Source organism: Penicillium digitatum, chromosome 1 (genome assembly GCF_016767815.1).
Source record: "Penicillium digitatum chromosome 1, complete sequence".
Taxonomy (NCBI): Eukaryota; Fungi; Ascomycota; class Eurotiomycetes; order Eurotiales; family Aspergillaceae; genus Penicillium; species Penicillium digitatum.
In genome coordinates, this window is record NC_089384.1 from 7,183,062 (window position 1) to 7,197,752 (window position 14,691).

General features: G+C 49.0%; 6 protein-coding genes across 6 annotated transcripts; 2 read left to right on the forward strand and 4 right to left on the reverse strand.

The window, feature by feature from the left end:
• Nucleotide 1: 1 nt before the first annotated feature.
• On the reverse strand, nucleotides 2-1,075 carry Pdw03_4831 (Malate/L-lactate dehydrogenase; the record flags this gene model as incomplete). Its single annotated transcript, XM_014675276.2, has 1 exon — nucleotides 2-1,075. The coding sequence occupies one exon, from the start codon at nucleotides 1,073-1,075 to the stop codon at nucleotides 2-4; it is 1,074 nt and encodes a 357-aa protein (XP_014530762.2).
• A 644-nt stretch (nucleotides 1,076-1,719) lies between these two features.
• Pdw03_4832 (Short-chain dehydrogenase/reductase SDR) lies at nucleotides 1,720-2,778 on the reverse strand (the record flags this gene model as incomplete). The annotated part of the gene is made up of 2 exons (XM_014675275.1): nucleotides 1,720-2,082; nucleotides 2,134-2,778. The coding sequence occupies 2 exons, from the start codon at nucleotides 2,776-2,778 to the stop codon at nucleotides 1,720-1,722; spliced, it is 1,008 nt and encodes a 335-aa protein (XP_014530761.1).
• Nucleotides 2,779-4,654: 1,876 nt separating this feature from the next.
• On the reverse strand, nucleotides 4,655-6,703 carry Pdw03_4833 (Monooxygenase, FAD-binding; the record flags this gene model as incomplete). The annotated part of the gene is made up of 6 exons (XM_014675274.2): nucleotides 4,655-5,179; nucleotides 5,249-5,597; nucleotides 5,661-6,121; nucleotides 6,179-6,289; nucleotides 6,351-6,592; nucleotides 6,649-6,703. The coding sequence occupies 6 exons, from the start codon at nucleotides 6,701-6,703 to the stop codon at nucleotides 4,655-4,657; spliced, it is 1,743 nt and encodes a 580-aa protein (XP_014530760.2).
• A 1,200-nt stretch (nucleotides 6,704-7,903) lies between these two features.
• Pdw03_4834 (Acyl-CoA dehydrogenase, putative) lies at nucleotides 7,904-9,343 on the forward strand (the record flags this gene model as incomplete). The annotated part of the gene is made up of 3 exons (XM_014675272.1): nucleotides 7,904-7,998; nucleotides 8,067-8,915; nucleotides 8,977-9,343. 3 exons carry the CDS (start codon nucleotides 7,904-7,906, stop codon nucleotides 9,341-9,343), a joined length of 1,311 nt encoding a protein of 436 aa, XP_014530758.1.
• A 661-nt stretch (nucleotides 9,344-10,004) lies between these two features.
• Pdw03_4835 (Basic-leucine zipper (bZIP) transcription factor) lies at nucleotides 10,005-10,826 on the reverse strand (the record flags this gene model as incomplete). Its single annotated transcript, XM_014675271.1, has 1 exon — nucleotides 10,005-10,826. The coding sequence occupies one exon, from the start codon at nucleotides 10,824-10,826 to the stop codon at nucleotides 10,005-10,007; it is 822 nt and encodes a 273-aa protein (XP_014530757.1).
• A 2,081-nt stretch (nucleotides 10,827-12,907) lies between these two features.
• Nucleotides 12,908-14,578, forward strand: Pdw03_4836 (Helicase, C-terminal; the record flags this gene model as incomplete). The annotated part of the gene is made up of 1 exon (XM_014675269.1): nucleotides 12,908-14,578. One exon carries the CDS (start codon nucleotides 12,908-12,910, stop codon nucleotides 14,576-14,578), a length of 1,671 nt encoding a protein of 556 aa, XP_014530755.1.
• Nucleotides 14,579-14,691: the final 113 nt, after the last annotated feature.

Genomic DNA, 14,691 nt, shown 5'->3' on the forward strand with positions numbered 1-14,691 from the left:
TTTAAACCTTTAAATGCTTGACCTTGACGAGGTCAGCCTCCTTGTTCAAGCTGTCAATCTCAGCGGCGGAAAAAGGAATTCCCTCTACCAACCGTTTCTCCTCGGTCATCATCTCGATCTCACCAGGGAAATAAATTCGATCCACACCAGCCATCTTCTCCGAGTCAACAATTCTCTGGTAAAGATAATCCATCCTCCCCTTGAACTCTTCGATAGTCATAAACAAGTCCGGCTTAATGGCCACCAAAAAATGCCCCACATCAGCTGGCTTCGACGGATCATACGGGTTGGTAACGTGTCCAGCAAACGCAGACCCAGAAAGCACACCGGAGAAAACATCCATCATAACAGACAACGCAGAGCCCTTCGGCCCACCCATAGGCAGCATAACCCCCCGCAAAGCCTCGGCAGGATCATTTGTACTTGCCCCATCCTTATCCAACGCCCAATCCGTAGGGATCTTCTCTCCGCGACGAAGCGCCTTGTAAATCTTCCCGCGGGCAGCAATGGAAGGAGCCATGTCCAAAATAAACGGCCTTCCATTCCCAGCCGGCGCTCCACATGCAATCGGCGACACACCCATGAGCTTCTCCTTCCCACCCCAGACGGGCAGTGCGGGTGAACTATTCGTAAACACAAGAGACATCATATCCGCCTCCAGTGCCTGCTGCACCAGCCACGCGGACATGCCGAAATGATTCGAGTGCTTAACGGAGACCATCCCGATGCCAAAGGTCTGGGCCATCGAGATGGCGAGCTTCATTCCCTCGTGTGCAGCTACAAAACCGAACCCGTTGTGTGCGTTGACTTGCGCCACCGCTGGTGTCACTTGCCGAATTGTTGGGATGGCGCTTGGGTCAAGAACTTTTTGTCGGATCCGTTCCATATATGAGGGGATTCGGTTGCTACCGTGTGTATCTACACCACGGAGATCAGCTGATATGAGGCATTTGGAGACAGTTTCAGCGTGGGTTGGTGATGTGTTGTTTGCAATGAGGATTTGCTTGACGAAGTTTTGGAGGTCTGTGGGATTGATGTTGTGCATTTGTTGGAGTTGGTTGGGTTTGTTTGGCATTTTGGAATTCAGTAAAGATTTCGCGAAGATTTCTTCTTGTTTTTAAAGGCAGATGTGGAGTTGTCGGTTGTGATTCTGACGGTATCAAGGTTTGCACAACAGTTGTAGAGGTTCTTTTGTAGACGCGGGACGGATGCGTTGTGAAAGACGGGGTGGGGCCCCACCAAGCTTTGTGGGGTTCCGTCAGTTTATCCGCCAGGGGCCACCTCATCTATTTGTGTCGTTCAAACTATAAGGGCTTGATGCTCATCACATTTACACTCAATGCCAAATGCCATGGAAAATCAGACCAGGCGGATTTTTCATACAGTTAAGCGTAGTATACCAATGGGTCGACTACCAAGACGTCCACTGTGAGGCTTCAATTATCGACGCAAAATCTTTGGTAAACAGCTGAGCCACTTGGCTTGCTGAGGGAGTGGCATGTCGACCCCGTGAGAAAGAGTGATCGCGTTCTCATTTCGCGTACAAGTTTCTGTTATTTCGGGGCGACAACAGTGTGCTAGTATGCAGTCTCAAAGAAAGGGCTATCTTTGTTCTTGAATTCTATCATCTCAGGCAGACTCAATGTTATCTGACAGACTATATAGTTTTCTAGCTATGTGGGTCATTACAACGTTCTGTGCTCGTATCATTGACTATATTCAGGAAAGTCTCTTAGGAACACATGTCTCGCCTTCTTTCACATCAACCCAATTCCAACAAGCCTCCCACATAGCCTCGCGTTTTGCCTCGTCTTCAGTCACACGGGCAGGGGGTTGAGGGTTTCTTCCGTTGAAATAGCCCCTCAATGATGCGTACTCAGGGGCCAAAGCCAGTGCTAGGACATCTCGGGCCGAGTCTAAATTTGATCGAAGTCGGTAGGTAAAAAGCTTAAGCACTGGAAGCAAAAGCGCAAGGAGCCTAAACAAAACGCGAGTAGTTGAACGCTGGGCGAGATGGGCCCGGGAGTTCACAAGACCGCCTGGGTCCATAGCAGTCACGGTGATCTTGCTCAGTTCTGGATTCTTAAAACAGGCTCAGTGAAATGCCCTGCACTTTGAAAAATTTGCTCATACCTGTTCCAGTCTTTGGTTCAAACTCTGCATAAACATCACATTGGCTAGCTTGCTGTTTGCGTATCGTTGCCAGCCCATGTCATGTTCTGTTCCAACCTCATCTGCGCCAGGATAGACCAATGCACCAAGGCCATCTTTAGAGGGAAGGGTTGCACCAAGTTTGGAAAGAGCGTTAGAGTGTTCAGGATCGTGAACTTCCGAGCTAAGCATGACCACTCGACCCCCCTCGGGATCCATGCTCCGCAGAAGTTTGAGCACCAGTAAAAAGTGCGACAGCTGATTGACTTGGAATGTAGATTCTAACTGATCCTTGGAAAATTGCTGACCATCTAGTGACCATGTGAACGCATTGCAAATGATGGCGGAAATGGGTGGAAGCTCGCTAGATTCCACGAGGCTAGCAATTTCGTTTGAGAAAGCTCGTACCTCCCAAATAGAATTCAAATCGACACTTTTGATCAGGAACCTCCCGGAACAATATCGCTGTGCAATCTCTTCCAGTCGAAGTAACTGAGCACTTTTGGGGGATTTCTTCGCATTTCGGACAGTGCCAACAATGGTCAACGAGGGATGCAACCATAGAAGTTGTTGCACTGCTTCAAGCGCGAGGGAGCCAGTTGCACCTGTGATAATGACTGTGCCCATATTTTCAGAAATCCCATAGAAAGACGAAATGAGTGAGAGGAAAGAGGGGCATAGCACAGAGTCATGATGCTGTAATAGGAAATTGGCGCAAGTTGACCAATCACAGATGTAGCCGAAAATTCAGCCAAGTGCGCAGTAAAATCCCAAAAAAGGAGCTGGAGAATTTGAGAAGGCACAATATCACAGTGGAATGCTAACACTAGTGCAGTAATATCTCACGCCAAATTTTCCACGGCAAAGAAATGCAGGGGTAGAAAGAAATATTAGGATGCAAACCACCAAGCAAATACTGGAAGCATCTCTTACCCAAGGCGACATCCAGGATAGTCCTGCCAAAATACCAGCGAGCCGAAAGCCCACCTTGTCGCAGCTAGGCTTGGCATTCTGCGATGCTATCCAACAAGCTAATGACGATTCGAAAATGCTTGGACGTGCTGTTTCGGCGGTGTAAATTGCCGACCAAGGAACGAGTCCTTATAGAGTTACAGAGATATGATAGCTGGTAATTTTGGGAGGCAGCCTGGGGAGGACCCTGCGCCGCTGGACCTCACGCCTCCAGAAATTGATGTCGAAGGCCTGGTTGGCCTGGTTAATGTCATTTTCAAAGATCTACAGGCTATTTGAATTCTATTTAATTGCGGCTCAGCTAGTGAGCCACAGTCATCGGGGACATAGAATTAAAATTGATGCTTCAAGAAATCTTGATTGTGTGTTATATCATATTTTATATTCCAAACCTCTTCTATCCTAAGTTGGCATCAAAGACCTCCCACATGGAGGTGTCAAAGTCCGGAGTCTCGCTAAATTCCATAAAGCCCCCAGGCATGGAATCGTGCAGCCAACTCATGTAATCAACGTGCGGGTCGTATTCATCCATCTATAAGTTTAGCGGCAAGTTTTCAACGCCAGACTCTGTCCTAGGTGTAGACGGCAGCTCCCTTCCCTCATGTGTCATATGTGGCCGCTGCGATCTTCCTATGCCGGACATTAATTGATTCATGCCTTGCCTTGTCGAGCTTGAAGGGGCATCTAAACTTCGCATCTTTGTACCCGTCTAGAGAGATCCGAGGTTACCATTTCAAGTACCATGTAGAGATGAAAGGTATCCGCTGAGTTAGGCAGTACTTCATTACAATAAAATCTCCCGAGTTCTCTGATGTGGGACGGTTGGTGTAGAAACGGGTATGCGAGATGCACCGACGCAAAGTACTTTGAAGTAAGTTGCATGCCATCTTCTTTGCAACTTGGGAGTGGATCTGAGCTATGGAAAAACGCAAAGGATATCAATGTGCTCTGGTGAGCTACCACGAGGACCAAGCAATGTTGGCTGAGTATCAAGCTAGCAGTTAGCATGAAAGGTAAGAATTGCCCCTTGGCATGTCGTGTGCCCGGTATATAATGTTATTTCACGTTAATTAAGGGGCACAAGCACATATTTCATTCCTTACAAGGAGGATTTGGTTCAGTTTGACTTTGAGACGGATCCAGCCGACGACAAGCTGCATGGGTTTTGAGAGATACTATGCCTGTGTCAGTTGTATGAAGAAAATCATGCAACATCAAGTTCTATAAGTTTCAGAGGCGTAGGGCAACAGAGACAGACGAAGTACCATGTGGGGAAAAGCAAGGGCCTTCGTGGAGTGGAGTGCGGCTCAAACGATTCCGAGTCAACGTGATTGAAGCAGAAAGCACCATACTACATTCTTAGATCTCAAAAAGCAGAAGGTGTTGTTTTTTTTTCAATTGGGCAGTAGCTTAGAAACAGCCTATTGAGACAGCCTAGAATACTCAGTATGAGATGTCTGCGAACGTATGTTGGTCGGAATGAACAAGGAGTCGATGCATATCCCAGGCTTTGCTCGAGGGTATTTATGACCTATGAAATCCCAAGATGTTTGCTCACTTCTGTAACCAAGTCCTTTCCCTTGGCCTCAATAGAGACCCTTGCTAAAATATGCTGATCAGGGCGAATCAGAATCCCTCCACCATGAATCAATTCATTAGCGAACCAGCTTTGCTTGACGATTTCAAAATCCATCCCGAGGCGCCAGGTGTTAAGAGGTAAACCAACCACGCTAAAGTGCTTCTGCAAAAATGAAATCTGAGGATTTTGCTGCTCCTTTCCCAAGATCAAAGTCCAAGAGTCAGGACCACAAAGATCCAGGGTACTCCACTGACATGCGCGAACCTGATCTGCACCAAGCTCCTTAACGTAGGATACGTCGACTGGGTCCCGAGGTAGCGAGGAACGCTTAGCCGCCTCTGTCTCCGAGGAAACCTGCTCTGGAAAAGTGATCCAAGCATGAGGCAGGCGCGCCCCGGGCACAAATTTCGGAGAATAATGGGAAGCATGAGAAGGTGGCTTAGTAGCTCCATACACGTATCCAATTTGAAGCTCCAGCTATGATCAAAAGTGTGAGAAAACCCGGAAATTTTAGGAGAAGGGGTAAACCAAAATGAAGCCACTTACATTATCAAAATGTTCTCTCTGCCCTTCAATACCTGCCTCAACCTGTTTCCTTTGGGCCGGATCCGCCAACGCTGCCACCATATTCTTTCGTGCTTGAGCAACATCTTCAACACCAGCAGTCTTGAGACTTTGCAGCAGTGCAAAAACCTCCTTGCCGTTCTTAACGCTCTGCTTGGAATAGGAATCCGCAACACCACGTCGCTCAGCAGTGTATGTAGAAAGTATAGATGGTGTTGCCACTTTCCGATGAACCAAGGCAATCTTATAAGCCAAGTTATGAACATCTGCAAGACCACAATTCAATCCAAGTCCACCAGTTGGGGGGAATGAGTGAGCAGCATCTCCAGCCCTGGAAGATTTCAAACCATCAACAAGGATTCCACAAGGACAATCTCCACTTTCAAAAACTCACAAGAAGACGTTTCCTGCCTGGAACGTGACAGCCACCTGTCGACGGAAGACCCACGGGCGACAGCTCAGGACCTCAAACGGAACATCTGCTGTACCGATAGCACCACGGATCTTGGCTCTGCATATCTCTTCTGTCCACGACTCGACTGGATGCTGTTTAATGTCGACCTGGCTGATGTGTACCTGGTTTCCATCAAGGTCATAGCCGATGATGAAACCCGCAGCTAAAGGGTCCATTATCCAGTACAACATGCCGACCCGGTCACCAACGACGGGTCGCAGATTGGCGTTGAAATGAATGGTCATCATTGTCTGGTCTGAGTCTTCGCTTTCAGACTCGATCCCGAGCAGCTCGCGGACCTTGCTTCTACGACCATCACAGGCTATGAGGTGACGGGACTTTGTTTGATGGAGCTGTCCAGTGGAGCGTTGCTCAATTGTCGCCATGACTTCATTTTCAGTCTGGTCTTCGGTTAATCGCGTTGCTTCATTACAAACCAAGATCGCCCGTGTACTTACCTGTTCCACAGCATATATACTGAATCCCTTGATTAAGGTGACGTTGGGATCCTTTGCGATGAAATTGGACAATTCTTGCTCGAGCGCTGGTTGGGGTATATTATGGATCATCTATTTGTTTCAATTGGTCAGTGCCGTTTCTGGGTTTCTCTCACTTTTAGAGACAAAGTACCTCTGGCGTGTCATTCAATACAGCAGGATCCATACGCTCATACGGGAGCCTGCCGATCGCATCCCCGCAAAGATTGGTGAGAAAATTAACCGAGAAGCTATCATCTCGTGAAGTGCCTAGCTGGCGGACATGCTTCTCGCCTAGGCCAAATTGACGCAAGATTTCCAAAGAGCGGGGGTTGATCGCGTGGGCTTTTGGAGCAGCTAGACGCTCGGGATAACGTTCGATAATCAATGATTGGACTGCATGGATCATGTCAACAAAAATCCTCTATCGACTTCTCCGAACACAGTCATACCCCCTAGTCGAGACAGAAGCAGAGCTTGTAACAGGCCAGTCGGGCCTCCCCCCATAATGAGCACTGGCACAGAACTTGGTAAAATGCCAGAACTACCGGCCTTGTGGGATGCAAAGTCTTGGGACGGAGCCATTATCTTTATCTCGTTGAATTTTTAACGTCTTTCAGAATGTATTTGAGAAAACGTATGAGAGGAAATTAGCTGCTTCAGTTTGAACTTTTCAAGTGCACAACCTGTGTTGGGTACGTGTATAAAGCTGAATGGAGGGGTAGCCCGGAAGTCTGCCAGAATTTGTAATACTTCTTCGCTAATCAAAGAGATGAAATGGATGTAGCAGGGGCTTGGGATCGGGTGCTTAGGCGTTGGTTCTCCGTGGGTTGAAAGATTGTATTTCCATCAGAACTATACAGGTGTTGATAAGAAGTCAGAGAGAGCCCACCGAACGATCGTAGCGCATTTGGAGGGCGAGGGTGGGATGAAGGAAAGCTAACTAATTCTCACACGCATTCAGCCCATTATTACGACAGCGACATGCATACATGCATAGAGCAATGCTTTTAGGCTACAGTTACAATAGGTCCTCAAGGATACAGGGATACTGTGTAGGACGCTGAAAGAATGTACCAAAACTGGGTTGTGTTGCATTTCTAGCACACGCAGCAGATGGCACGAACAATTCCAACCCAGTAAGCCACTCCAATTTTCAGCCCACCGTATATAGAGGGAGGAAGCCATTCGATGGCGTCGGGCTGGATCGAGCTTACCACATCTGGAGGACCGAAGGATGTAATGATTAGGACTGATATCGTGAGTCATTTCGAGGACGTTAGAAGATCCTGGGGTCCCCCTCATCAGGGAATATCAGCATCTCTGGCGAGGATCTGATCCGTGAGTAGAGTCGGGATATTTGAAAAGTTGTTTGATGGTAATCATTCAAGGTCTAGATCTTTTCGGTTGATGCTATCAGTAGACCTATTTAGCATGGCAGCCGTTAGTTGTGTAAGACATGGATATAAACAGTATCTAGAATAGAGATCAAAATCCGTAATCCGTATATCACATCCATCCCCTTCATGGTCAACCTAGGTAAAAAAAAAAGAGGAGCCCCACATTTCTCCCCGCGCATCCCCAACGCCGCCGGTAACCGACCTCGGCTCTGACCCCGGTCATGTCCTCTACCTCCCTCTCAAGGTCGTCTTTTTTTCTTTCTTTTCCTCCTCATAGTGCATTAAGCTAATCTCCCCTTAGTTCACAATGGCTTCTATTATTCGTGCGCTGCGACCTTTGTCGCGTACCCCCTCAGTCCGCTTGGCGGGCAAACGACTTGCTGCTGGTCGGCTTGTACAGAAGTACTGTCTAGCCCAGGAGCACATCCCCATGAAATCACATTTGCTAACAAGTGCTTTTATCCTTATAGCGCATATGCATTCTCAACCACCCCCCGCCGGCGGGAGGTCGACCTCTCCGGGCTGACCCCGACGCCGATTACGCTTTTGTCCGAGACAGAATCCTTGATGGCCGACTCAGTATCGAGGTTCGCGGCGGAGCAAATCGGCCCAAAGGTGCGAGAAATGGACGAGGCCGAGACTATGGACCTGAAAGTTGTGGAGCAGCTCTTCGAGCAGGGCTTGATGGGCATTGAGGTGCCAGAGGAGTTTGGCGGCGCCGGGATGAACTTCACCGCGGCGATCGTCGCGATCGAGGAGTTGGCACGCGTCGACCCTAGTGTCAGTGTGATGGTCGACGTCCACAACACACTGGTCAACACTGCGATCATGAAGTATGGCGATGCCCTGGCCCAGCGGACCTGGCTGCCCAAGTTGACCACCGGCACTGTCGGCTCATTCTGTCTCTCCGAGCCTGCATCTGGTTCCGATGCCTTCGCGCTCCAGACTAAGGCCGAGAAGACCGCCGATGGCTATAAGATCAATGGCTCTAAGATGTGGATCACTAACTCTATGGAGGCTGGTATCTTCATCGTCTTTGCCAACATAGACCCCAGCAAGGGTTACAAAGGTATTACTGCTTTCATTGTCGAGAAAAATACCCCCGGCTTCTCGATTGCCAAGAAGGAGAAGAAGCTTGGAATCCGTGCTAGCAGCACTTGTGTACTCAATTTTGACGACTGTATCATCCCCAAGAGCAATTTGCTCGGCGAGGAGGGACAGGGATACAAGTACGCCATCAGCGTCTTGAACGAGGGTCGTATTGGCATCGCCGCCCAGATGACCGGTCTGGCCCTCGGCGCATGGGAAAACGCCGCACGGTAAGATTCAGAGTACAAGATCCATCCGCACATGAATCCAATCAGCTGACCATCACCAAAGGTACGTTTGGAACGACCGCCGCCAATTCGGTGAGCTCATCGGAAACTTCCAAGGCATGCAGCACCAGATTGCGCAGGCCTATACCGAGATTGCCGCTGCCCGCGCTCTCGTCTACAACGCCGCCCGTAAGAAGGAGGCTGGCCAGGACTTTGTCAAGGATGCCGCCATGGCTAAGCTGTACGCCTCCCAGGTCGCCGGCCGGGTATCCAGCTCGGCTGTTGAATGGATGGGTGGCATGGGATTTGTCCGCGAGGGCATTGCTGAGAAGATGTTTCGCGATAGTAAGATCGGTGCTATCTATGAGGGGACCAGCAACATCCAGCTGCAGACTATTGCCAAGCTTCTTCAGAAGCAGTACACGAACTAGACGAGATACGAATACCCACCCAAGTGATTTTGTTTGGAAATAGTTTGATTTCATCCCTGGATGCATGAATGCAAAATATGGCGTGTTGTTGATATCTTTTTAGGTATGTACTCATCATGGGTTACCCCTATGACCATTTCGAATTTGCTTCACTGAGATGTGTAAATGCCAAATTGTATACAAGAGGAAAGAAGCAGCGCAGATGATGCTCCCCCCCAATCATGCCAATGTGACTAGCCTTCTTTGTATCTCCAATCTCAACAATAATTTTCCGGTGTGGCAGTCAAGGCGTCGGCTTACCGAGCGCCCCCCCCCCCCCCGAGTCATATGTTGTAGATGGACCGGAGGTGGGACCGGCGCTTCTCCGTCAGCTAACGTTTTTTTTCAGCACGGCTGTTATTTCCGTAGTTATCTTGTGTGAAAAGACATTTCAATCACGGTTTACGCGACGAAGTTAGAGCCCGAGAACAACTACTGCTTTGAGATCTATACTATGGATCAGTACTCCGTATGTCTGTCCGTATTAAGATTCTTGAACAAAACTTACTCTGTGAGGCCGGATGGAGGATTCGCATCCTGGCCTGAACTCACAAGACATTGTGTTTTTACCCAGGATAGAATACGCCTCAACTCCACCGGTTGCCCGGCAAATGCAATTTTTTTATGATGGTGGCACCCATGGATACTCGTATGCCGGATCTGTCTGCTGCGATTGAGGTATCTGTTGCTGGTACGTTGGTGCGGAGGATTGGTAGACTCGGTCAGGAGTTGGCTGAGGAACGGGACTGGCATTCGACAGGGAAAGTGTCCGGTTGTTGTAAGCGAATTCGGAGAAAGAAGATTCGGATTGTTGCTGAGGTGTGCGTATTGGTTGTGCTTGATGCGTTTGACCATGTTCGGGATATGGCTCCAGACAATTGGGGAATTCGGGATCGGAGGCTGCACCAAGCGACGGCGATCTTGTGGACGGATAGGGTTGTTGCCAGTCATGCTGATGAGACCCTCGATGCGATGCTGAAAGGCCAGATGGCCTTTGAGTGTGGGACGTTGCAGAGAATTGTGGCGGTAACAATGCCCCCGTTGTTGGGATGCCCGGTAATGCACTACTCGAGGCTTCTTCCAAAGACCACTCACTTCGAAATGAAGCTATCGGCTCGTTGTTTGATGCAAATTCCGGTCGGCCTGTTAAAGAAGCAACTTGGTGCTTCAATCGCATTACTTCGTTCTCTAGGAAGGCGTTGTGCTGTACAACTTCATCAAACCGTTTTTTTTGGAGCCGCATCTCCGCAATCTGTGATTGGAGCGTAGAGACCTGAGATTCAAGTTGTTCGATATGCTCCTTGGTGCGTTGGCGAATGGACCGCTGAGCCTCTCGATCGTTTGCACGCTTTCGCTCTAGTTGTTCCGCTGACAGAGTTGAGACTTTCCTTGTCCCCGATCGAGACTCCCGCCTCTTCACAGGCGGTTCATCTTGAGAGCTCATGGTTATTGGTACCCTCCTACACCCGAGACTTGATACAAATCCCCCCTCCGTTGCCTAGAACCTTTCGAAGAGAACCCCCCGCTGGTGACCATGGACCCAGCACTGGAGCCTAACATGAGGGGGAGTGGTGGATCACTGATTTTGAAAGATCGCGTGTGGGTGGCTCGAGACTATTTCCGGGCCGAGCAGGGATCAAGGTAGAACGTGACAGATCGTGCGAATTCAGGGCTAGATTCGCTTGGACGACTGTACGGGGAGAGGAAAAGAGAACGTTGTGTGGTACAGCCATAGATCGTTTCAGGGGACGTTCTCAGTGGCGGAATAACCTCGATAAGACCACCAAATTGTCAATCCCCAGTACGCAACTCAATTTCTTCAGATTGACTAACAAGCCAGGCAAATCTCCCGATGATGCGGCGAAAGTGAGACCTCGAAACGCCCAATTAGCGTGGAGAAATAGACGAACTGTGTGGATAGCTACGGAGCACGGGCAATCGCTATAGCGTTCTCTTTTCAGCCACTACGGTTAGCCACCCTAATTCTCCACGTCCAATGTCTTCGACTGCTGCCATGATGAATGAGCGGCCATTTACTCAAGATTTCATGTGGGATGTCCGCCACGCACCTTGATGAGCATTTACCAGATACACTCTTTTTCCATTTTGGATGTTGCTGAGCGCTACAAGTTGACGACTGTTGATCGATCAAGGGGGACATCAGAAATTGTCCTAAAATACAACTTGCGCCACAAGGAATTCAGAAACCATTGGTGATGATCCACGTCCGTGTGGAGATACGGAGCAAAAGGCGGACAAGAATCCTTTGGCCCTGAACGCCGATGGTCCCCGAGGATTCGGCTCCAGGTATCCGCAGGTCCTGGCTTATTATTTGGATAGTATAAATGTTTTTTTTTGTGAACAAGCTTATATCTTCTAAAGAAGACGATCTAACGTGGCCATTGTTTGAATCGAATTGATTGACAATTTGTAGCAGCGAGGCTTTGACCCTTTTTGTGATTTTATGTTCACCATGAGACCTAAGCGGGGAACTCCTGCAATTTCCGACTATTCTAGCAGCATTGTGTCCGCTCTGACAGAATATTGGGAAGTTGGGTGATCTCTACACCTCGATTTCGTCCATTGTCATGTTAACCATTCAGGAAATTTCACCTATCCCGGAGACTTAGATCCTCGGAGAACCAATCATTTATGGGTATGATACCTTCAAATTACGAACCCCGCCATGAAAGCACGCTGTTTACCGACATTCGATGGATTATTCTCTGAAACATCTACAGGCGCCACGTCAATTAGCCTATACGTTGTACAATGCAATTGCCATCCATGTGGAGGTATGCAAGTGGGGAATCGGGCACGGTTATTTTGAAAATGGTGGCCCTACAACATACAGTTTAACCGGCACCGTGCATGCGGACGTTCCCACTGGTTTTAAACCCGGTCCGTGACCCCTGGTCGACCATTGTAGATTTCATACTGGATTTCAAGTTGAATCCGTTGCTCGCCTTTAGACTAGCATCGGGCAAGATTGGCCATGAGAGGAAAGGTTCATCACGGTGAAGTTCCAAAATAATGCTAAAACATCCATCGACTTTCGATAGATTAACCGTGCCAAGCGCGCCCAACACTAGAAAAAGTGTTGGGCGCTTGGCACGGTTGCATATTCCCTGGAAAATAACCGCCCAAGGTAGGCAAATTACCATAGGCGGTTAGTCTCATTTTTCCAGGAACTAGCCCACAATACACGTGATATCAAGCGAAGATAGTGGGGTCCTTGGAACCAATCAGATGACGCTTGCCAGACTTTGGGGCAATCTTAAATGCTTGGCAACAAATCTCTTCTTTGTCAAATGTAAGCTTGTATTGATTCACATCAATAAGCATCAGTCTGACTTTTGCTAATTTAGAAGGAACAAGAGAAGAAAGACTACATTCAATCACACTGTCGCTTGGTCTTGTTTTGTCAACAAACTTCAAACGTTCTTCACTCACGAGTTTGAGTTTGAGCTTTCGTTGAAACAATCAACTGCAGTTTTCTTCAAGGAATATCAACATTTGACCATCATGGACGGTCTTCAACTCAGCAATGACACTCAGTTATACTCAACAATGGCTGGGAAGTTGGACTCCAAGCTCCTCAAAGCCCTTGACGTGATGGGGTTTACCCATATGACCCCTGTCCAGCAGCGTGTTTTGACTGAACTTCCAAATTGGCGCAGCGACTGCCTGGTCCAGGCCAAAACTGGAACTGGAAAAACCCTTGCTTTTTTGTTGCCGGCATTGCACTGCCTGCTCCAAGGTGATTCCGCGCCACCCAAAGGCAAGGTTGGCATCTTGATCATTACCCCAACCCGAGAACTTGCCCAACAAATTGCAAAGGCATGTGATGAATTAACGTCGCAACTTCCCACTCCGCTTGAGTGCCACGTTGCCGTTGGTGGAACTGCCCGAGCATCGGCTCATTCGCGCTTCATGAAGGGCGCACCATCCATTCTTGTCGCCACCCCGGGACGCCTATGCGACTACTTATCTCAAACTCCCACCGCCAAGAAGCTGTCTAACATCCAAACTTTGGTCTTGGATGAAGCCGACACGATGCTTGAGAGTGGATTTATTGCTGATGTGAAGCGAATCCTCCAGCTCATCCCACAAAAGAGCACAGGGTGGCAAGGCATGTGCTTCTCAGCCACCGTCCCACCTAAAGTCAAGGATGTGGTCAATATTGTGTTGAAGAGAGACTACACCAGCATTTCTACCATCGAAAAGAATGAAGCACCAACGCATGAAAGGGTTCCCCAGTACCACGTGCTGATGCCATCTGTGGCAGATACCTTCACCACACTTGCCTCCCTGCTCAAGCATGAAATCAAGAAGAGCTCGAAAATCATTGTCTTTGGCGTGACTGCACACATGGTTGCTCTACTAGCAGGAGTCTTCTGCAAGGGCATGGTTCATTTGAAGGTGTTTGAGATCCACTCCAGACTCAACCAGGGTGCTCGCACAAGAACCACCGATCAATTTAAGGAGGCTGAAGCCGGCATTCTGTTCGCTTCAGATGTTATTGGTCGTGGTATGGATTTCCCCAACGTCGACTTGGTCATCCAGGTCGGTTTGCCATCAAACGGCGAGCAGTACGTTCACCGTGTCGGTCGTACCGCCCGTGCTGGCGCTGACGGCCGCGCTATCATCCTTCTCACGGAGGGTGAGTCGTTCTTCATGAAGAACAACCGCCACTTGCCCATTAAGCCCCACCCCGATACTGAAGCGATCAATGCCGGTGCTCCTTCATGCTCCAAGGCTGTCTTGCAGGCCATGTACACCATTGATGAAGAATCGAAGCAACGTGCCTACTCGTCTTTCATCGGTTTCTTCGCTGGATCGGGTCTTCTGAGACAGCTTCGTCTCGACAAGGCTGGCCTTGTCCAACTTGCCAACGAGATGGCCGTCAAAGGCATGGGATGTCCTGAGCCTCCACCAATGGACAGAAAGGTCATTGGCAAGATGGGGTTGAAGGGTGTTCCCGGTTTCAACTATGCAGACCCAAATGAGATGGCCCGAAACGGATCCTCTAGACCTCGCAATTCATCCCGAGGCGGCAAGACTCGAGATGCACTTAGCCCCGGAGCTGGCCAAGGAGACCGAGGCGGTATTGAGAAAAAGCGTGGAGGAGGTCGCGGGGGCCGCGGAGGCCGTGGAGCACGTCGTGGTGGTGGACGTGGAAAGCCCAGTTCATGATTCTTTCACATCCTGATGTCAAGGACAGCGTGCTAAAATTTAGTTATTCATAGACACTAGAGACTTACGACCTGCTACACAAAATTTCTTAATCGAACCCAAAATTACTTGTG